The following is a 23,849-nucleotide window of genomic DNA, read 5'->3' as shown; positions in this document are numbered from 1 at the left end:
TACAAGTTTTACAACGCATCTCGTATTTAATAGAAAAATGTATTTCCTAAGAATTATTAAAAAACACATTCTCCTATTAGATACACGATGCATTATAAAACTCATCATGGAAAAGGTGTTGTAACTTTCAATCTACCGACTGTATATGTGTGGTGTATATGTGTATATGTGTATGGTGTGTGTTGTACAATCAAAAATAAAAAAAGAAAAATAAATGACGAGTAGGAACAAGAACGTCGTTGTGGCAATGAAATGATAAATCCAAAAATAAATGACACGTCAATGTGTAATTACTATTCGAATAGAAATTGATATGTTACTTATATTTGGATTTATGATTTCGTTGTTTGATATTTCTTTTTCCTTTATTACTTTTGATTCATCTCGTCAATGAGAGAATAATTTTTTTTTTTGATATTGAAGAAATATGATAGAGAATATCGCGAGAGATTGAGCAAAATATAAAAATAGATTAGAAATAAATTAGGTTTTGAGGTAGATCCATTATTTTAATTAAAAAACAAATTTCAAACCAACTTTTCTATCTCAAAAGTTTTCACGAAGATTTAAAATATTATTGTTTAGTTTACGACGTACCATGCGGCAGCATAAAGTAATTAGAATCTCATCAACTTCAATATTGCGCTAAAAATTATGCGTGTTTAATTCGATAGGCTAGTTGAAAAAGTGCTTAGTAAAAAAGTACCAGACGTCGACAGAGGAACTGTTCTATTGGTCGGAAATATATATATATACGTTGGGGTGACATTTGCTTCAATTGGCCGTCAAGGTTCTTTAGCTAAAGTTGTAATTATTAATAATCAAGCATCTGTGCGTCATGATACTTGGATAAGAAAATTTCATCTAGAAGCACCTCCACCTTAGTTGCACGTTATCGACGTTTTGTTGGCGGCAATTGCCGGTCGTGAGTTTTTATATTTGAATTAAAAACAAAAGAAAAATACGCAGGTCTTTTTAATAACAAAGATGTAAAATGTTTCAGTCCCCGCATCTTCAATCAATTAGAATATACGATTCTTGAATTTTTCATGACTAATTTAACTATTGTTACAATTATAGATTTACTAATAATTAAAAGTTATTACAAATTTATGATTAATAAGGTGCAAGAACAGCGGCAGAGTTAATAATTAGTAACCATATAGAACACATTAGATGTGTAAAACAATATTTTGTTCCCGAATGTTTACTATTTTGTAGAATCACGACTTTATATGCGATCGGAACAAGTCAGTGCTTCGATAAAAGCCTTTCATTCCCAGTTGTCGGATGGAAAATGATGCCGCTTAACTTCGCACACTATATAAATGTTGTGTAATTACGAACCGCTTTAAAGAACGGCTTTCCGAAATTACAGTTACGTGTCGGGCATAGCGATGCTGGGATTGCCGGCCGAAATGTATGTGTACGGCACGCAATTGTGGTGTATCGTGATCGCGGACACTTTTGTTTCCGTGACGATGGTAATCGTTTATTTGCCAGTTTTCTACGGACTTCGAATTACATCGTCCTACGAGGTATACAATCGAAACTATACATATACAAACCGTATATATATACGGACTAAAAATTAATATCATTTTAAAATTTATTCGTATATATAGTGTGTATATATATATTATTCATATATTCATATATATTTATATATATTATTCATATGAATAATATATTTATTATATGAATAATATATAATTATAATTATATAGGAGTTCTCATATATATTATGGCATAACGGTCCGCACGATTTTAGAATGCTTTCGACAGCTTAAAAAAATTGAAAGGTGAATATTCATTTGTTTCATGTAAATTATAACTTATAATAAAAAATTGGAAGAAACATTTTTTTCATAAAAAATCAAAGTCACCCTGAATTTCTTAAATGACGCTATGCAATTTTCTTCTGGACTTTAAAACGAAAAAATTAAACGCACTATCATAACTTTAACATCATATCAATATCTGCTGTCTTTCTCAATACACAATTGTCCAAGTTAGTGCGAAATATCCCCTTTGATATAAACAGTGCGTTCTTTTGAAAGTACGATTTCCAAAACATAATGCACCAATAAGAGAAAAGTTGAAAATTATCTTCAGGATTGGTAGACCATTGAACTATTGGAAAACTTATAAGTATATACAGTCTGTTCTATAAGAAAGTATACGATAGCATATCGAGAATATATAACCTAAAAAAAGATTTTAATATATTAAAGTAAATATAAAAAGATATCGCACGATTATTTAATAATGGGTCCAGTCGCTTCTATTATAAATTATAGCTTGACACCTATTTGACGTGCTTTCGACAAATTTTTTAGCATATTCAAGTGGTAAAGGACGCCATAGCTTTCTGATTCTGGTTGACAATTGCTTAAAAGTAAAGATAGATTTCCCTATTAGTTTGTGCTTTATGTAAGACCACACATTTTCAATTAAATTCGCATCTGAGGACGATGCAGGCCAATCCATAATGATGCAATTTTCAGCTTTCCATTCTGTGCAGAGGTGACTCCGATGTTTGGGGTCGTTATCTTCCTGAAGCTCCCAATTGTTTCTATTTTTTCCATAAAATTTCTCAGCAGATGTCAACAAACATTTCTGATAAATATAGCACATTTTTTCAGCGTTTAGGTTATCAGTAAACAAATAGAGGCAACCAAAACCACGCTGAATTCATCTTAAAGTCCTCTGCAATACTATGAAAAAAAAGTTACATGATGTCATTTAAAAAATTCAAGGTGATCTTGATTTTTACAAACAAAAATTTTCTTCCAGTATTTTTATTGTAAGTTGTAGTTTGCATGAAATAGATGAATATTCACTTTTCAACTTTTTTTTTTACTATAGGAAGCATTTTAAAAACTGTGCGGACCGTTACGCTGGACACCTTATAAACAAGTATATATGATTTTATATAAAGATAAAACTTGTTCTCTTACATGAAGAAATTCTATATTCAATTAAAAATATCAAATTCTTCTTATTCGAGAATAATTTTCATGAATAGAAAGAAAAAAAATATTAGATAAGAAAAACGATATTTTCAAACTAAGAATTGTATGAGTAAACCTATTTTTTTGTTTATATGAAAATGTATTATAAAAATTAATTTAATAATAACTTTTTCCATATAACAGTGGATCGCGTTTGCTAGCGATTTTTTATATTCTTTCCTTTCTTCATTTTGGTTATAGTACTTGGAGCTGAGATTTAATCGAGTGGTCAGACTCATGGGATCAGTTATTTTCATCATTAAGATGGTGAGCTTGATCTCGTTAAAGCTCCTGTTTCTTTGCTGTAGCCATTTTAATTAATGACTGTTAAAAACGAGAAAACTCTCAAAATGCTCAATGTTCTCAGACCGCTCAAAATTCTTATGGAATACGTTTCCGAACAGCATAAATTGGTTGGCTAACGTTGGCCAGACATTGAGTAATAATTAATCAACCAACTGGTACTGCTTGGGGTTGAAAAGACATATTCGTAAAATGTGCAACGACAATTACTGTTCACGTAGTTGCAAGAATTTTCGCTCCCGCTTTCGCGGCAGCGGACCGGCCTCGGCTGGCTCAGTTATCAATTTTTCGATAGCGATTTTACTTCTTAACTATCCCGAAGAACGGTAGAGCAGCGTGGTTCGTTCACCGTCTTTCTCTATACGCAGGGAAGTTCGGAGAGGAGTCAGGGGATTTGATAATAATTTAAAGACTATTACATATTAATAACAAATCTTTAACTCGCCTAGGTATCTTCAAATAAAGCCTTATCACACGGGGAGATCCCGTAACGCGATTGAAAATGAGAGATCTCTCGCCCGAGATGTTCCGCGAAATATTTTTCTAACGGCGGATCTAAACCGTCCGACGGCAACTACAATAACGCGTGTCGTGTTAACAAAAGAAATACTCTCTTGCCCGATTTTATTACGCCGATCTCGCCGGGATTCCGATGGGCGCCAACCGGAATTCTCCGGCAGTTCGTTACTCGATTCCGAAAGTTCATGCGCAGAAATCCGAATTAGTCAACTCGCCAGCGAATAAATTAAAATCACGCGATAGATACATTTCGCTACGTTACAGACAAGTACCGACATATAATCCGAGGACTGTGCGACTGGCGGTTTAAGAAGGCAACCGAGTCTCTCGTCAGAGTCTCCGGGATTCCTAAGCTCGAGACCCTCTCGAACACGACCTTCGTCGCCTGCGACGTAACCCTGAAATCTCGCACGTCCACGCGTCCCGATCTTCAGGGCATGACGGATTCTAAACGAGTCCAATACCCGATTTCTTACTCGCGCAGATGCCATCGGGAAGCGATGGCAATCGACTTGGAATTATTACGCAACTCTATTATATTCTACCTGCGGCTGTACAGCTTTTCTCGCTCACCCACTACCAGAAACTCGCCTCTCCTTCTCAAGAATTCGTCCCGTTCCTTCGGCAGCTTCTTCGACAACGCTCTCGCCAAGGTACACTCGCCGTCGGGTTGCACAATGGCTTGTCAATTAGCACAGGAAGTAGCCGACGCAAGGATTTGTCTTGCCGATCGATGCCGTCGGGCCATCCCCGCTGTCCGTCGCCAGCCGTCCACCCGTAAAAGAAAAATTCCTCGCGCCTTTCCAAACACCGTTTCTCGCCGCTTCACCAAAGTTCTCTCTCTCTCTCTCTCTCTCTCTCTCTCTCTCTCTCTCTCGCTCCTCCCGGCAGCTCCAATTTCTTCCGTCTTCTTATTTCCAACATTCTGGTTTCTCGTAGTGGGTGACCTTATACTTAAAAAAAATATAATAGCCGCGGGTCACGTCTCGTGCGCAAAACGGCGCACGAAACAAAGTTTTAATATTCGGTCGCTTTCTCGTACAAGAAAGCGCGAGGTTCCGGCTCATTCTCGACCAGGCCGCAAGCCTAAGTGATGAGCAAAAATTTGCATCGTCACAAATGATACTTATGAGATCAGTTAAAAGTATATAAAATTTCTAAAAACTTTCTTTTTACTTTAACAATAAATAAATAACCATAAAATTAACATATCAAAATCATAAGAAAAGATAGGTTGAAAAAGAATATTGAATGTCATGTTAATTATACGGTTACTTATTGATTGTTAGAGCAAAGGGAAAATTTCCGGAGTATTTTACGAATATGCTTAATCGATCACAAGTGTCATTTTATTGATAAATTCCTTTTTCAACGAACTTCACCAGAATTTTGGACATGTGTTTTCTTGCTTCTGACGTCATCAAATAAAACGACTTTAGCGAAGGAACGAGAACAAAATAAAAAATTTGAAAAAACTTGAAAATATTAATCTCGCAATTTTTATAAACTTAAAGTTTTTCGGATTCCTTTTTTCTATTTTTATCTTTCTTTTTATCACGTTCATCTCAGAAAATTGTCAAAATTTTTGCTGCACGATATTAACGTCTCTGTGGTACAAGAAATTGATCGAAACGTCGAACTCTTGGAATAAATCGGCATCGACAAAAATTTAATGAGATGAACAATCTTGCGTTTACATTTACAGTTACTTTACATACCACTGGTGATATATGTACCGGCACTAGCTTTCAATCAGGCTACCGGGATAGACCTCTACACGATCGCCCTACTGGTATGCGCCGTATGCATTTTCTACACGACGCTGGTAAGAGAACGCAGTTCTTAACACAGATTTTATTTGCTCATAAAGAATCACTTCGAGCCCGCGTTATTGAGAAAATATTTTTTTGTTAACAAAAAATCAAATGGATTTCTTGAAACTTTCGTAAGAAACATTTCTTTCAAGATGCACTATATGTGTGTGTGTGCGCGCGCGCGCGCGTGTATGTGTGTGTGCATGCGTGCGTGGTGTGAGAAAGAGGAAGAGAGAGAGAGAGAGAGAGAGAGAGAGAGAGAGAGAGAGAGAGAGAGAGATTTGATCATTCTACAACTTCTTGTATATCCATTGGATTAAAATAATTATCTTGAATATTCTTGAAAATATTTATTGACGAAACAAATATTTCAGAGGAAAATTGTTAATTGCTCCTTCTTTACAAAAAAGTGCCACTCGATTTTCCTTCCTATTTTTGATTTTTTATTAAACCAAGTTCCCATCAGGAACCAGCACAAGAATAACACCATCAAATGAATTTCTTGAAAAATTTTTTTTTTCAGAAATGCACTGTTTACGAGATATCAATTGTCCCACAACTTTTTGTATATCTATTGTATTGAAACAATTATCTTGAATATTCTTAAAATTTTTGTCAAAGAAATAAATATTTTAAGAAGAAGCTGTTCATTTTTTCCTCTTTCCAAAAAGATGTTACTCGATCTCCCTTCTTATTTGAGACTTTTATCAAATCACCAAATTCTCTCTCGGAGAGATGACATGCTAGAATAAACTACTGAACGTATCTCTTGAAATTTTACAACTTTTGTAGGAAGAAATCTGGACATATATTTTTGAAATTCATACTTTTCCTTCTTGTGAAGGAAAAATGTAGAAAATAAAAATCGTATGTCCTTCGGAGCGTTTTGAAGGAGGAACAATAAGATATTGTGATATTTTGTGTTAGGGTGGCTTGAAGGCGGTCGTATGGACGGATACTATTCAAACGGTGATGATGTTCGGTGCCGTTATCGTCGTTGTTGTACTCGGCACCAACAGAGTTGGTGGCGTGGCGGAGGTGTGGAAGAGGAATTTCGATACTGGGAGAATTGAATTTTTCAAGTAAGCGTAAATTTTTTTCGTATCTTTCATGTATCTTTTGTTTTTTATTATAACATTGTACTCGTCACACAACTTAACAAATCTATCGAGTTACCGGTAGTATATGGGACGAAGTTACTAGTTAGTTAACCCTTTTAGTGCCGGGAGCCGATATATCGGTTCCTGCTACACCGGCGAGAAGTGCCAGAGCCGATATATCGGCCCGCACCTTGTAGCGCTTTACTATTCGCATTGCGAGAGATCTCTATCAAAATAAATTTAAAATACGTTATAAATAGTCTAATTTCATTACGAGAGAATTAAAATAAATAATTTTTAAATATTGCTTTTCGTTTGGTTTTTATGAGCCTTTTACCAAATCCTAGTAAAATCGGCCGGTTATCTTCGCATAAGCACCTCTTTTTTGCCCGGCACTAAAAGGGTTAACGAAATTAAATACACGGAAAAAGTAATTCAAATACACAACAAATTTTGTATACTGTCGTAACAAATAAAAAAATATGTATTGTGTTTATAAATACGTTTCGTGCCACATACGAGGTCTGTTCAAAAAGTATCGCGAATTTTGTGTTTTTTCAAAAATTATTTATTTATTCATGAATATCTATTTTGTCTCCTTCAAAATAATTCCCATCAGATATTATACACTTGTGCCAACGTTTCTTTCAATCCTCGAAGCACTTCAAAAAATCATTTTTTGTGATCTTGTTCAGCTCCTTTTTCGATGCCGTCTTTATCTCCTCAATCGTAGCGTAGCGTCGTCCTTTCATGTGCCTCTTCAGTTTCGGGAACAAGAAAAAGTCACAGGGGGCCAGGTCTGGGGAATACGGTGGCTGCGGCATCATTAGTGTGTTGTTTTTGGCCAAAAATTCGCGCACAAGCAACGATGTGTGAGCAGGGGCGTTGGTACGAATTTCGCGGCGACCCGTCTCATGCCCAAATCATTAGTAAAAATCGAATGGCACGAGCCAATCGATATGTTTAGGTCCTCAGCAACTTCTCTAACGGTGATTCGACGATTGGCCAATACTATTTTCTTCACTTCATCAATGTTTTCGTCTGTTGTTGACGTGCTCGGGCGTCCGGCACGCTCTTCGTTGTTCACATCTTCTCGGCCCTCTGAGAACATTTTGTACCACCGATAAACGTTGCTTCGGTCCAAGATAGCTTCACCATATGCCACAGTCAACATTCGGAATGCGTCCGCGCACTTAATTTTGTTTTTCACACAAAATTTGATACAGATTCTTTGATCCATTTTTTGGAATAGGCAAAAATCGAAGACGAGCCAAAACACGTCCAAGCAAAACAGCTGTCAAAGATAAACTGAATATTCAAAATGGCCGAACTTGTCGGCATAAATGAGGGACATGAGTACCAACATAACGCCACAAAAAAAAATCGAAAATCGAATATACGTAACCCGCGGAAATTCAAAATTCGCGATACTTTTTGAACAGACCTCGTAAGTACAGCTACTTGCGTATTATGCCTTCGAGAAGTTCGAACATATTAGTCAAACGTCTTCGGGTGGGCCGCGGACCGCAAAGTGTTAACCAAGACAAATATAACTTATTTTTTCATTTTTGAAATTATATTTTGTAATTTGCTTAATTGTATAAAAGCCTTTAATAGAGATTGATTATAATTATTCGGTATCGTTTATTACACTAATTAAAACGTAGAGGTGACAAGATACCGAGGTGACACCAAATCACCCCCATCCCTGGATTAAGTCTCTCAGAGAGGACACTTGGTACATTTTGATTATTTAATTAAAATATAAATTATTCTACAAAATATTATTTTTTAACTTGATCAATATAGTTAGATTCATTATTAAAGCATCTATGATATTTGCATAAGAATGTTTTGATTTTACTTTCATTTTTTTAAGTTTTTTTAAGTTTTGAAGATTTTAAACAAAATGAAAAGGAGTTCAAGTGTCCTCAGTTTTTCCAACACATATTTATTTCTTAAATTAAAAATGATTTCAAAAATCAACTTTTAAAATATTGGACAATGCACACGCAATCAGCGGATTAAAAATTGCAACTTTTGTTTTTGATAAGTTTCGCAATGCATTCTGTATTCAATAAAAGAATTTGTTTTTTAAAAATTCTTAAGAGACATTTTCTTATTGGATATAAGATACATTACGAAATTCATCGAAAATAAAAGTGCTGCAATTTTTAATCTATCGACTGTCCATGCGTGCGCACGCATATGCGTACGTGCGTACATACACGTGTGTGTGTGTGTGTGTGTGTGTGTGTGTGTGTGCGCGCGCGCGCGCGCGCGCGTGTGTGTGTTTAAGAAACGCTCTATATATTTATTTATTTACTAGCACAGCATAAAATTCGCTGTTCATTTAAATTATTTTTCTGCGTGTAAAAAATATCGCGCAATAAACATTTTTCATGTGTTGAACAGCATGGATCCAGATCCTACGGTGAGACACACTTTTTGGACTGTGGTGTTCGGCAGCTATTTAAATTGGTTAGCCACGTGCTCAGTGAATCAAGCGATGGTGCAGCGCTGCCTGGCGATGCCGAATCTGAAGAAGTCCAATGTGTGAGTTTGAGAAATTGTCTCGTGATGTGCATTTCCCAGTGCGGATTTCGCTTATTTAATTTCCCTTTGTGTCCAGGGCGATTATGATAATGGCCGTAGGTATAATCAGCATCGTCTCGTTGTGTTGCTACACAGGAATCGTTATTTTCGCGGCCTTCTACGAATGCGATCCGGTCACGACGAAGGTAAAATTTCGCGTAATATTTCGGTGTTAAAGCAACCGACAAAACAGAATTTTCTTGACAAAGCGTCCGGAAGATGAGAGCGATCGATTCGTCGAGAACTTAGATTTAATCTTTTGCGGACGCGTGTTTCCAGATAATATATCTTCATCGTTTTTTTTACAAATATTAGGAATATTGTGGCTGATCGTTTGTACAGAGCGATTTTCTATCATATAAGATGTTGAAACATAATTTGAAATTGTTATCTGTTATTCAGAGTAAGGCGATAACTATTTACTATCTTAAATATCTTCGAAATACGAAAGAAATAGGAGACAAATTTATTTAACATATGAAGAAAAGTCAGTTCCTATAACTGAATAAAAACTGACGAAAGATGAAAGTTCTGTGACAACGCAGAAAACAACTCTGTTAGTATAATTAAATTTTCTGTTGCCTGGAAACTAAACGAAAACTCGGTTTTTAGAACGACATGATTCTTTTAGTAGATTTCTATTAGTTCTATAATTTCTATTAGTTCTATAGTTAATTCCTCTCAATTGTCTTAACCAAATTTTAATACAGCTGAATGTTCATACAAATGTTCTCAGTCATGGTAGCAGAGTGACATCAGAGGACGTTATATTGACAGTAATATGACGTCTTCAAAGTTAACATAACGTCTTCTAATGTTCACTCTGCTGCTTAGGAAGAAATGATATTTCTACTACCGCGACTGAGAACATTCGTGCGAACATTCAGCTGCATTAGGTCTGTTCTATAATACGTCGTATGTCGTTATCGGATGCCAAAACGTAGTGGATGATCCAATGAGGAGAACTCATTTTCGAAAAATAAATTCTCACATTGGACCATCGACTGCGTTCCGACATCCGACTCTGGCATACGGCGTATCGTAGAACAGGCTTTAAGGGCACCAACAGACGAGCCACTTTGTGGCACTACAAAGAGTCTACAATATTAACCGGCGCCTGTCTATGCAAGCCTGTTTAAGAACTTCGTATAAATATCAAGTGGTTTTGTATAGACTTTTTCGTGGCATCACAAAGTGGCTCGTCTATACGCGCTTTAAAATTTAGTTGATAACTGAAACTATAATTGAAAATACCAGACTGAGTAGAAACTTCCTGCAAAATTAATTCTTCCGTGCAGAAATTGCATTAATACCAATGGTCACTTCGAAAACCTTCTATAAACCTTTTTTCATCTAATCGTTAATAAAATATTTTTATTTTTCAAAGATATTTAGAGATGGTTATAGTTATTATTTCACCCAATATATTATCTTATAAACTGTTTATTTTTTCTTTTTTTCTTCATTGTACAGTGAATAATACGTTCGCGTTCTTAAACGTTAACAAGAGGTCATTAATGATTGTACGCGAAATTTCAATCGTTGATCTGAAAAATAATTTACGTTTCAGCAAATACGGAAGCCCGATCAATTGTTGCCGTATTTTGTGATGGAACTGTCGCACGCGATACCAGGTTTGCCTGGATTGTTCGTTTCTGGTGTTTTTAGTGCTGCGTTAAGGTATCGCGAAACATGCGTGTAACGTTTCCGTAAATTATTGGATTGGTCAATAATTCCGTGCGGTTTTTGCCGATAGATGGATTTAAACGTTTTAAAAAAGTTACATTTTCAATGCAAATTTGGAAGCGCATACCCAGACAATATAATGTTTAAAATTGGGACATAAGATATCTAAAATACGTATATGTCTTATATATAAACGTCTTTAAGACATATATATATATATATAAACGTCTTAAATACATCTTTCAAATGTCTTTTAAACATCTTAAGTCCCGATTTTAGACATTATGTTGTTTGGATAGTCATTGATAAGTAACATTTTAACGTGCATTAAAGAAACAGCATGAAGATTAGTTGCGTTTTGTGTGTTTGGCATCATTTGAAAGATGAATAATGATGAAAATGAGCTTTTTCGGCATATTATGCTCTTTTATTTTTAAAAAGGCAAAAACGCGGTGCAAATCTAAAAAGATATATGTGGTGTATGGCGAAGATGCCGTAAAAGAACGTATGTAATAGAAGTGGTTTGCGAGATCTCTCTCCAGAGATTTTTTTGTCCAAGACGCACTACGCTCGGACTAGCTAGTTGAGATCGATAGCTAGAAAATGAAAGTGTTAATCAATGCCAATCCACACTATATAATACGAGAGATTACAGACGTTCTCTAAATATTGAAATCGAACGTGGAAAACTATGTACATTAACTTGGCTGCGTTAGCCGGCTTGATGTTTGGGTTCCGCACGCGGTTACACTGAATGCAGTTCATCTAATTTAACGCATTTCTATCAGCGATTCATTCAAAAAACGATTTATTTTTTCGAATAGTGACAGGTGATGAAAATGGATCGTTTATAATAACGTCGAATACAAAAGATCGTGAGGGAAATGCAATGAACAGCCAAAAAACATTTCGAAGACAGGGCTTTACCTGAGTAAGGTTTCAGTTTGATGGGATTTGAAAGGTGTTGTATTCTAGTGTCTGTCAAAGAAAAATTAATTCGAATATATACTATTATCAGCTGGACAAATTGAACGTAGCGATCTACGAGAAGCATCCAGAAATGGTGAATCACAAAAGCATCGTCTTCCATCACGACAATGCCAGACCATGCACATCTCTGCAAACCCAATAAAAGTTATTAGAGCTAAGCTGAGATGTCTTATTGCATCCTCTATATTCACCAGACCTTGCCCTTCTATATTACCACTTGTTTCGCTCTTTTCAGAATTTCTCAGTGCTTCGTTTCCGAAGAGACCATCAAACGGCACTTAGAATAGTTTTTCGCCAAGAAAAACAGGAAGTTCTTTGAGCGAGAAATTATGAAACTGCCTAAAAGATAGTAAAAGATAGTAGATTACAACGGCTAATACATTTTTGACTAAAGTTATTGCTTTCTATAAAAAAATCGTCTTTCATTTATAGTTAAAAACTCGCACAGACTTATTGACCAACCAAATATACTGCTAGAAATAATGATCTTTATATTCTCCAAATTTCTTGAAGCGAAATCTAATTCAAAAATAAAGCGGCCACCTGGCCATTTAAATTTGAATGACTTTTCACTCAGATAGAATGAATCTCCACTCTGAACCGTCAAGTAAATATTTCCATTTGAAACTGATGAGGGAATTTGATATATTTCATCGTCAGAAGAACATATTCACTTCAATCGATTGAAACATTCGCTCATATGGAATCAGAATCCATTCTAAGTTCGAGTGAAACATATCCAATATTTTAGAAGTTAGTTTCTTCATTTTATAAAAATATTATTTTAAGTTACATTATTAGAAGTCTGAGATGGATAATATTTATAAATATTATACAGGTCAAACATACGTACACATTTTGTAAAGATATATATCATATGATATATATTTCTTCATAAAATGGTCTCATTATCTTCAACTCCCAAAATATTGGATAGTACTTAAGAAATATCTACTATTTATTTATTCGCACATTTATTTATTCGCTACGACAGCATGCCATTTGCTGTTTCTCTGAATTATTTTTCTCCATGTATAAAGTTAGAATCTGTTCTAAGCGTGAAACACTCCAACCATTGCGCTGTCGAGTGGCAATATATTCATTATCGCTTCAAGTGAAAATATTGTCACTTTTCACACGTTTTGATGAAAATTCCATTGCAAGAAATTTAGAGAGTACGTAGTTGTATTTACAATATTTTAAGATTAGTAAGACGGGTGTCGAGTGTCAGGAAAAATAAAAGACGGCATGTTTCCTGAAATGGCCAATTCGCATCGCTTTTTCTTAACACTCCATTCTATATGCCCGATCATTTTCTCTTCCTCACGATTATGTATGTTCGCTTGTTGACTTCTAGCACAATGTCGACGGGATTAAATTCCATGTCGGGTGTGATCTATGAAGACATGATCAAGCCGTGTTTCCGTAATCCGATCTCCAACGTTGGCGCGAGCCGCATAATGAAAGCCACAGTTGTGATAATAGGAGCCATTTGCGTAGGTCTGGTCTTTATGGTGGAGAAACTGAGCGGTCTGATTCAAGTATGTAACGTTCCTGTAATGTCGAGTTTCGTTTGAATTATGGGGAAAAATAAAGGTCGCTAACTTGACTTTCACTTAATTTGTGATCTATCTTTCTTTTTCAGGCCGGAAGAAGTTTGTCGGGTATAACTGCAGGACCATTACTCGGGATGTTCACGTTGGGCATGTTCTTTCCGATGGCAAATTCTACGGTAAGAAGTTGATTGCAGAAATCCAATCTGTCGCAAATTCTAGTCAAGTTTATTTCATCGTCGGAACAAAGTTCCAACTTTTTCAGGAAAACAACAGCTACACGTCTTTTATACTTATTACTGCTTATTTCCAATATAGGCCGTCCTTTAATCAGCATCAGTCGAGATATTTTAAAAAACAATTCTAACTCCAGATATAGAATATCCTCCACCCATCTTCCAGGACTGGGAACGTAATTCGAAATTATAATATTGCTCAGAGTAATAATTTTACGTATTATTACGTGTTATTATGATATAACGTCGAAAGAGCAAAATCGACAATGTAGAATCAATTTTCTTTTTATATATCTCCATTTATCAGATAATTTTTAAACAATTTTTTGATGAATTAATTTTTTTTATGAATTAATTATGTTCTATTCGGAAACAAAACTCATATACGAGATTTGATAAGTAACTTGGTTTAATATTAAAGATAACAAATTGAATTTTGTAACGTAGTTTATTTTGCGACATAGTCCCCTCGAAGTTCAACGCACTTACTCCATCGTTTTTCCAGGTTCGCGATTCTTTCGCGGAAATTTTTTCGAGGCTCTCAAACAAATTAAATTTTTTCGAGGCTCTCAAAATATTTGTTTAACTCCTGTATGACCTCTTCATTTGATCCAAATTTTTGTCCAGCCAGGAAAGTCTTGAATTTCGGGAACAGATGGTAATCCGAAGGAACTAGATCGGGTGAAGGCTGGATATGGAAACAGTTCAAATCGCATTTAGATCAATTTTTGCTCAACAAGACGGCTTGAATGCGCCGGTGCATTGTTATGGCGGAACAATACCTTTTTGTGGCGATTCATCCTTTAATCGGTTTAAAAGTGATGCATAGTATTCTCCAGTAATGGTTTTCCCCTTCTCGAGATAGTCAATCAGGTAAATTCCTTTCGCATCCCAAAAAACTGACACCATCATCTTTCCAGCGGATGGAATGCATTTCGCCTTTTTCAGAACCGGTTTGCTCCATGCGGTACACTATTTCGATTGCTGTTCCGTTTCCGGGATATAGTGATAAATCCAAGTTTCGTCCATAGTTACAAGACGCCGCAAAAAATCCGCTGGATTTTTCTTAAACATTTGCAAATTGTCAGCTGATGTTCACATACGAATTCGTTTTTGCTCTAGTGTGAACAAACGCTACACCCATCTTGTGTTAAATTTTTAATGTGCAATTCATTATGCAAAATGAAATGAACTTGCTCAGTTGAGACGCCTATGGCCTCTGCTAACTCGTGCACTTTCGCTTGTCTGTCGATCGAAACCATATCATGGACTTTATCGATGATTTCTGACGTCACAGCTGGTTTCGGGACTCTAGGACGTGGTGCATCTTCGATGCTTGTTCTGCCACACTTGAATTCATTTACCCAAAGTCAAACAATTTCATAGGGTTTGCATGAATGAGTCACGCAATGTAAGGGAAATTCTCTCATGAATTTCCTTCGCTGTTTTCCTTTCCAGAAAAAAGAATTGAATCATACTACGAATTCCAATTTTATCCATTTTTTACTGTCACTCGAAACACTTCTGTTTAAGCAACTGTCAAACAACAAATTACTGTCAGAATGACATGTGATCATACAATATTCATCCATAGAAAAAACACTTTATGATCATATATACAGATATCGCTGTCGCCCTCTATTAGTATACAAATCAAGTTACTTATCAAACCACCCTCGTATATATAGAAAAAATTATTTTTTTTTTTATTATATATTGATGTTTGATTCTCTCGTGAATTGTCATTACTTTCCTAATTGTATCGTCACTTATGAGATATTGCGCAAACAGTACGCTAAGTCAACCTTTAAAATTAGGATGATTTTGTAAAATTCAATATTTGCCGCACGACTTTTTTATCATCATTCTCTTATCTGGGTATAGGGAGCACTCGTCGGTGCGCTAGTCAGTCTCAACTTAGTTGCTTGGATCTCTTTCGGTACACAAGCTGCGATCTCCAATGGATCGATTTTTTTCCCCGTGAAGCCGGTATCGGTGGAAGGTTGTTCCGAGTTGCTGAGGAGCACCGCTGGAAATTTCACATTGATCATCGAGAACGCCGTTAGGTATACGTTAATTGGTTAAAGCTCCTATTTTCTCCCAGTTATCTTGATTAATAACAGAAATAAGAAAACATATGCTCAAAATTCTTGCAGGATAAATCACATTGAATTGAAAAGATATATCTGTAAAATGACATTTGTCATCGATTGAACGCATTTGTAAAATACACGGTTTTTCATTAAGAGATTTTACTTTAATTAAAGATTTTATTTTAAATTATTAAAAAAACAAAATTTCTTCTAAGTGATGATATTTTTATTCCAATTCAAGGTACAGACTACGATTAAGCATGAATACGATATTTAATAAATGGCTACCTCGATTTTTTTTATAAATGGTCACATTTTTTAGGAAATCTCGTGTCATGTTTTCGCATAATTACGACTCCATTTCGTGAATATTTAAACATTTATAATATTGTCTTTGAGCTCTTGAATCATTTATGGAGCATTGGCATAGACCTTTATCTTTTACCTTATCTTTTACATAGCTCCAAAGAAAATAATCTAGCGGTGTTAAATTATTCGATCTAGGCGACCAATTAAAGACTCCGCGTCGAGAAATTATGCGTCGGGAAGTTATTGCGGAAACTCATCACGCAATAACGCGATTGTTTCATTGTTTGTGTGGCACGTTGCGCCGTCCTGCTGGAAATAAACATCGTCTAAGTTTAAATCGAATTGCACTTCGAATTACTCCTTCATTCACTTTATTTTCCAAATTTAGCTCCTTACGACTTCTTTCTCTTTCCAAACATGAAAAAATGGCTCGCTGAAAAAAGATTTGCATCGAACGAGGAAGTCATTGCTAAAACAAACGCCTATTTTGTAGATTTCAAGAAATTGTACTTTTTTGAAAGCTTAAAGAAGTTAAAATATCAATGGGCAAAATATAGCGAACTAAAAGGGGATTGAAAAATAAGTCGTATTTTGGTAAAAAAATTCTTTCATTTCAAAGTCTTATCAAAGACTTATCAAATATCCCTCGTATGTATACAGAGACGTATCGTCCATCCGTGTGACAACGCGTACTGTCGTGTATAGTGGTTATAATTCAAGATATAAAATAGGATGCTTTCCAACAAGAGACATAAGTCTAGTTACTTCATATATTAGGAAGTTTCATTAATTCGTGCTGTTTTTTTTGCTTGGAATATTTATTATTTTTATAATATGTTACGATCGGACATCAATTAAAGTAATTGCTATCGTTTTTGACTACTTTTTGTCATATTTTTGGTAAAGCTGAATCCCTCGTCAAAAGGAGGATCTGTCTTTTGAGGCGATCCAATCATCGACCCATTTTCGGAATTCATCGAGGTTAGCGAAGTGCGTGTCTTCCAGAGCATGTTGCTTGGAGAACAGGTAAAAATCGTAAGGAGCAAAATCGGAGGAATACACTGGGTGTGGGAGAACTTCCCATTCCAGATCTATTAATGTTTCTTTAACCGTTCTTGTTACGTGCGGTCTAACGTTATCATATTGGATCACTTTCCGCCTATTACTAACTATTGACGGCCTTTTTGCATCAATTCATCATTCAATTGTTCCAGTGGGTATTGATAAAGTGTGATATTAACCGTTTCATTGGAACTCAGAAGCTCATAATACATTACGCCTTCCATATCTCATCAAATGCATAGCATTACTATCTTCCTGTGAATATTCCTCTTTGGTGTCGATGTTAAAGGTTGACCGGGGTACACCTACGACTTCCTCCATTTCAGATTTTCGTAGTAGATCCATATTTCGTTCCCAATCACGATACGCCACAAAAAGCTTTTTTTCCTATGCTTAGCAAGCAAAGAAATGCAAATTTTCAAGCGATTCAACTTCGAGCTTTCTGACAATGAGACATTTGATAAGAAACCCATTTTCCTTCCTTGAAGACTTTCCCTAGGACATATAACTGCCTCAAAATGGTTGATTTGTCGACTCCGAGGGCAACTGACAATTCTTTGAGCGTCTGTGCCGGATTTTCATCCAACAATTCCCGCAGTTCTTCGTCGTCAAATTCTTTTGGCTGCCTGAGCGTTTCTTGTCTTGAACTTCGATATCACTTTCTTTGAAACCTTGCCACATTAGGATGTCTCGAATTGTTAGTGACCCTTTCAATCACGTTCCACACGTAATACAACAGATTTAAATTTGAACTATTGGACTATTCGGAAGCTAAAACTCTTTGCTCCAAAACATATCGATGTTGTCCGACAGCCAGTTTTGGACCAAATGACTCGTGTGAACTGTTACGTCGTTCTGTTGGAAGATATACGGCCTCCCAGGGGCCACAGTGTCCATCTATTGACTGCTGTTTTCAGAACGCGTAAATATACTTCCTTTGTTAATCGGTTTCTCCCTTATTAAAAAAATGCGGCGGCATGACGTCTCCTAGAGACAACGCTTAGGACGTGAATATTGGCTGGAAACTTTGTCCTAGCTACAACGGGGATATCTTCGGAGTCATAGGCCGACCAACGGTCATTCCTGCTGTTCACTTTTGCATCGACAGTAAACATTTTCTCGTCAGAAAAAAATCTGACGCGTTTCGCAGTTTCGTTTTTTAACGAATATACAAGCAAGAGAGCAATTCTTTTTATTCTAGCAGACTCAGACATCTGTCGTACCTTTATGACGTATGACTTGTAGCGTCCTCTTCGGCTATTCGACGCATGATAGCCTCACTCACACCCAAAATTGTCGCCAATTTCCTAAGACTGCCTTGGGTCTTCTGGGATCAGCTGTTGGACCCTTTTAGACAACTTCCGGGGTCCTTGCCGACCTCTCCCTTGAATGGCTCTTCCTCGACGGGTTTACGGAACCTTCTTTGGACTTCTCCGAAGCCTTATATTTAGCGGAAACTTCGTAAACTGTCGATCTCGGATATTTAACCCTTATCGGTGGTAAGTCACCTCTCACGTGACAACAATACTTCGTCGCTGCGGTCGTACGTCACGTAGGAGGTGACAAGTTCGCATATTTACCGAAACCAGCTACAACCTAGTGAGAATCACGCATAAAAAGCTAGCGTTCGATAAGGGTTAAAGAACTCAATTATTTTGGCCGGCGTACGTCCAGCGCGAAAACTTTCAATAATCGCTGTTGTTCGGTTATATTCCATGCTCGATCTTGACTGCTCAACCATTTTGAGGTTATGTTCGTTCAAAACATTGTTTTAGCTTACTCGGACACAAACATCAACTTAGCGCTGAAATAAAATATGGCGGAAAATTCAAACTGAAATTTGTCCGAATTTAGCTGACGCACCCTATACATACTACTGTGATCAACAAGTATACGAACTTTATTTCTAAAAATCAAAATAACAATTCAGTCATCAAAATTCTTATAGTCTCTTTCAAAGTAGTCCTCATTGCTTGAAACGTACATATGCCAGCGTTTGATTCAGTCTTGGAAACATTGCTCATACGCAGCAGACTATATAATCAGTTCACGCAGTGATTTTTCTTTGATGTCCACAATAGATTCGTAACGCTGTCCGCGAAGTGGTTTTTTCAGTAGAGGGAACAAGAAAAAGTCGCAGGGGGTCATATCTGATAAATACGGTGCTTGCGAAGCGACATTCGTTGAGTTTTTTGTCAGAAATTCAAGCACAAGTGTCAAGGCATGCGATAGTGTGTTGCAGTGATGCAAAATCCACGAGTTGGTTCCTCACAATTCCGGCCGTTTCTTACGGATTGCTTCGTGCAAACGCCTCGTGACGAACAAGAAACATTCTCTATTGACTTTTTAACCAGTTGGAAGGAATTTCTGGTACACAACACCACGATGATCGAAGAAAACCGTGAACATGACCTTGACTTTAGACTGCAAAAGGCGAACTCCACCACTTAAGCTTAAACAACTCAAACCTACTTGTTTTCGATAAACAATCATCGCCATAAGCTTTTTGCAACATTTTGAATGCATTTGTGAACGAAATTTCGTTTGCAACATAAAATTTCAAACAAATTCTTTGCTCCATATTTTTCGACATCGTAAAAATTGCCGCGCACAAAAATCTTCACTGACATAAACAACTGCCACTCTCAAATGGTTTGAAGGAACGCCATGATCTTTTCACAAAATGTGAAGGACATGTATACCAACTTAAAAAAGCAAACGAATTTGATTTACAGTATTCCCGCGATTAAAAAAAAATAAAGTTCGGATACTATTTGATCACAATAATATATATAGTGACGTTGCGGCGCTGCTGCCGCTTCTCCGCACGTCACAGACCATAGAATAATAACGGCGGACGGGGCACTGGAAAGCGTCACCTACCGATCTCAAGGGGGAGGGCTAAATTACGAGGGTGGTCCCTGAAGTACCCGACCTGACTAGAGATGGCGATAATTATTTGAAAAATATCACTGTAAGAGAGAAAGTACACAATCTATAAAGCATATGTTTCAAGTTTGAAGACGCCACGTTGTTTAGTATTTGTTTGGCAGCCATCAATAGTGAACGTTTTCAGTGAATTAATGAAAATGGAGAAAATTGGTCATCGTTATGTGATACAATACTTTTATTTGAAAGGCCTCAGCCCAACCAATATAAAAGCTGAACTGGATTCTACTCTGGGTGAGTCTGCTCCTTCGTTTACAACAGTAAAATATTGGGTAGCAGAGTTTAAACGAGGCCGTACGAGCTGCCAAGACGAGCATCGCAGTGGTCGACCAAATGAGGTGACGAAAATGGTGCAGAAATGGTGAAGAAAATCCACAAAGCGGTACTGGATGATCGTCGACTGAAAGTGCGCGAGCTAGCAGACATAGTAGGCATTTCAAAAAGTGCGGTACATCGCATATTATCTGAAAATTTGGACATGAGAAAGCTGTGTGCAAGATGGGTGCCGCGTTTGCTCACACTCGAGCAAAAACAGTGTCGTGAAGATGTTTCAATTGAGTGTTTAGCGAAGTTTCACAGCAACAAACGCCCCCTCGGATTATTTTCTGTTCCCAAACTTGAAAAAATGGCTCAGTGGTCAAAGATTTTCCAACGATAAAAAAGTGATGTCGGCAGTTAATGGCTATTTTGAGGAGCAAGACAGTTCTTATTATAAAAAGGGTATCAAACTTATTGAACATCGCTGGGAAAAGTGTATAGAGCTGAAAAGAGATTATGTTGAAAAATAAATACATTTTTTCCAAAATTTTTGTGTTTTCTTTGTTGGGTCGGGTACTTCAGGGACCACCCTCGTAGCGTATCCTGACTTAATCTTAAAGCTGTCTTTTTGTATTTGACGTCTCACCGGGCCTATGGAAGGCGAAAACTTTAGGTGGTCCACGCCGTAGATTGCCGCCGAGGGAAAGCGGGACAGGATTCGGCCAGGCCACGACACCCGGAAAGAAACAACGAATCCGGTGCACGCTAGTGAGCGCGAAGCAGCACTCTGATTGACCACGCGGGAGCATCGCCGAGCGCGTCGTCTGCTGCCTACGGAAAAGCACGTGCCAGCCGGTGTCCGAAAGGCGAGGAAGCTCCAAAGGACGAGACAAGATACTCCGAGGGACATCGCCGAGGACCCAGGAGGCAAAAGGTCCTCGAGGAAAGATGTTCCGAGGAAGATGGACAATCGAGTAGCGTAAGATAGTGTACGCTACTTGTCCCATTGCGTTTTGCGAGCCCCGACTTGTGAATTCTTGTCATGCGCTAATTAGTCCGAGCCCCCACGCGTGTTGCGTAAGAGGGGGAGATCGCGGCCGATGCAAGATCAAACAATGATCCTGCTTGTACTTTTGCGTTTCGACCGACGCCCCGACCACAACGGCTGACGATTCCCGGTGTCCAGCGCTACCGCTTCTAATACTACAGAGCAGAGTGTCGCGAGAGGCGACTTAAGGGGAAGACGGAGTTGCTTGGTGAGGTTGTCTTTTTCTAACTGAAAGCCACGAACTCGCGTCAGAGCCGAGTCACATTGTTCGAGGTCGATCGTCTCGGCGTTTTAGTACCTTGTAAATTCTGTCGCGTTGGGTGTGTCGAGAGATCCGAATCCGACGGACGACGGGATTTCGTGGCTGCGCCATCGCGCCAGGCTGGGGAAAGTTGCAAACCCGTGTAAAAACCGGGCCCTGAGAGATCGAACGGCGAGACGAATTAGCCACTTGTGTCATCCTTAGTGTAGCGTTTCTTTCGCGTTTATGTAGCGTTCTCTCTAGCGTTTCTGTAGTGTTTATTTCGCGTCTGTTTAGCGTCTATCTCGCATTTATTTTGTGTTTCTATCGCGCTTGTTTAACGTTCGCGTTTGCGTTGCATATCTTTAGCGTCTTTTCCACGTTGGTATCGCGTTGGTATCACGTCGTAGGATGCTCAAAACATGAATCCAATGATGCTCCAATGATGAGCAGCATATAGCGGGTCTCCGTCACAGCCTCGCCTACGCATCGCAACTTTTGACTTTCTTTTCCGCGTGTAATAGAAGTATAAATATTAATATAAATTTTCAAAATATCAATATATATTAGGTGTACAACTTAATTCTCGACCTTTTTAAAGAATATATATTGTTTATTTACAAGAAAACGAATAATTTTTCAATATTTGAAATAATCTCCGTTACTTTTTACACATTGCCATCTTTTGGGTAACTAGCGAAATCTACTTCGGAAAAAGGTTGATGGTTTTGAGGTTGATAAACTCGTTGATGCTTTTGTCGATCTTCTCGGGAGACTTGAAATGAGAATCAATGATATGATATTGCAGGGATCGAAAAGATGGTAATCCGAAGGGGCGAGGTCTGGAGAATACGCCGTATGAAAAAGAATTTCCTAATCCATGTCGGAAATGGCTTCCAAGGTTGTTTTTGCGGTTGCATGCATACGCGACTGCATATTGTCGTGTAGCAAAATCACGTTCCTCTTTCTAGCGCCGGTAAAAAGTCTTTTTCCCTCAAGTGCGTCACTCAATCTAATCAATTGCTGCTAGTAACGCTCAAAATTGATAGTTTCACCATATATGTCTCTTATTTTAATTTAGAATACAATATATAAGGTCTAGTAAAAAGTAATCCATTATTTTTGTATCAAATTGGAGGCTTTATTTAACATAATTACAATGATCCGATTTAGGTCAAATATGCACCGTTTTGTTCGATAACTTGTTGCCATTTCAAAGGTAATTTCATTATGCCTCTTTCATGGAAACCCTCGTCCCTATTGGCAAAAAACTGGGAAAGTCGATTTTCACAAGCTTCTCTTGAGGCGAATTTTTCACCAGCAAAAATTTCGCCATAGACAGGAACAGGTGGTAATCACTTGGTGCCAGGTCCGGACTATAAGGTGGATGCAAAAGAACCTCCCAACCAAACTCCCGGAGCTTCTGGCGAGTCACTATCGATGAGTGTGGCCTGGCGTTATCCTGATGGAACACAATTCCTCTCTTATTGGTCAAAGCTGGCCGCTTCTGGGCGATTGCTTCCTTCAGACGGTCCAATTGTTGACAGTACAGGTCCGAATTAAGAGTTTGGCCGTAGGGGAGCAGCTCATAGTAGATAATTCCCTGCCAATCCCACCAAATACACAGCAAAATCTTCCTGACCGTCAACCCTGGCTTGGCCACCGTTTGCGCCGGCTCATCGCGATTCGACCACGATCGTTTTCGCTTGACGTTGTCGTAATTGACCCACTTTTCATCACCAGTAACCATCCGCTTCAGAAATGGATCGATTTTGTTGCGATTCAGCAGCGATTCGCAGATGGAAATTCGATCCATGAGGTTTTTTTGCGTTAACTCGTGTGGCACCCACACATCGAGCTTCTTTTTGAATCCAGCCTCATTTAAATGGTTCCAAACGGTTTTTTGTGCAATGTTTTTTGAGCAAAGTGCTCCTTGGCAATCGAAACATGACGGTTACATGACGGTCGGACTCGACGATTTCCATTATTTTATCAACATTTTCGACAATTGGCCTCCCGGAGCGTGGTGCATCTTTGACATCAAAATTACCGGAACTGAATCGACGAAACCAAAATTGC

At 37.6% G+C, this 23,849-nt stretch overlaps 1 protein-coding gene across 2 annotated transcripts in view; it reads left to right on the top strand.

The window, feature by feature from the left end:
- The window catches only part of LOC106749986 (sodium-coupled monocarboxylate transporter 1-like), a 31,834-nt gene that overhangs the window by 4,454 nt on the left and 3,531 nt on the right, over nucleotides 1–23,849 (top strand). For both annotated transcript variants that reach the window (XM_014629985.1, XM_014629984.1), the window contains 10 exons: nucleotides 1,379–1,538; nucleotides 3,216–3,281; nucleotides 5,542–5,661; nucleotides 6,578–6,732; nucleotides 9,166–9,306; nucleotides 9,383–9,491; nucleotides 10,916–11,025; nucleotides 13,379–13,562; nucleotides 13,667–13,753; nucleotides 15,695–15,876. In XM_014629985.1, the coding sequence (XP_014485471.1) occupies nucleotides 1,379–1,538; nucleotides 3,216–3,281; nucleotides 5,542–5,661; nucleotides 6,578–6,732; nucleotides 9,166–9,306; nucleotides 9,383–9,491; nucleotides 10,916–11,025; nucleotides 13,379–13,562; nucleotides 13,667–13,753; nucleotides 15,695–15,876 (1,314 nt within the window). The remainder of the gene's footprint in view (nucleotides 1–1,378; nucleotides 1,539–3,215; nucleotides 3,282–5,541; nucleotides 5,662–6,577; nucleotides 6,733–9,165; nucleotides 9,307–9,382; nucleotides 9,492–10,915; nucleotides 11,026–13,378; nucleotides 13,563–13,666; nucleotides 13,754–15,694; nucleotides 15,877–23,849) is intronic.

The sequence above is a fragment of the Dinoponera quadriceps genome, unplaced genomic scaffold (assembly GCF_001313825.1).
Source record: "Dinoponera quadriceps isolate SergipeBrazil2010 unplaced genomic scaffold, ASM131382v1 scaffold4247, whole genome shotgun sequence".
Taxonomy (NCBI): domain Eukaryota; kingdom Metazoa; phylum Arthropoda; class Insecta; order Hymenoptera; family Formicidae; genus Dinoponera; species Dinoponera quadriceps.
The sequence above is the reverse complement of the archived record's forward strand: the minus strand, read 5'-3'. Positions and strand labels throughout refer to the sequence as shown.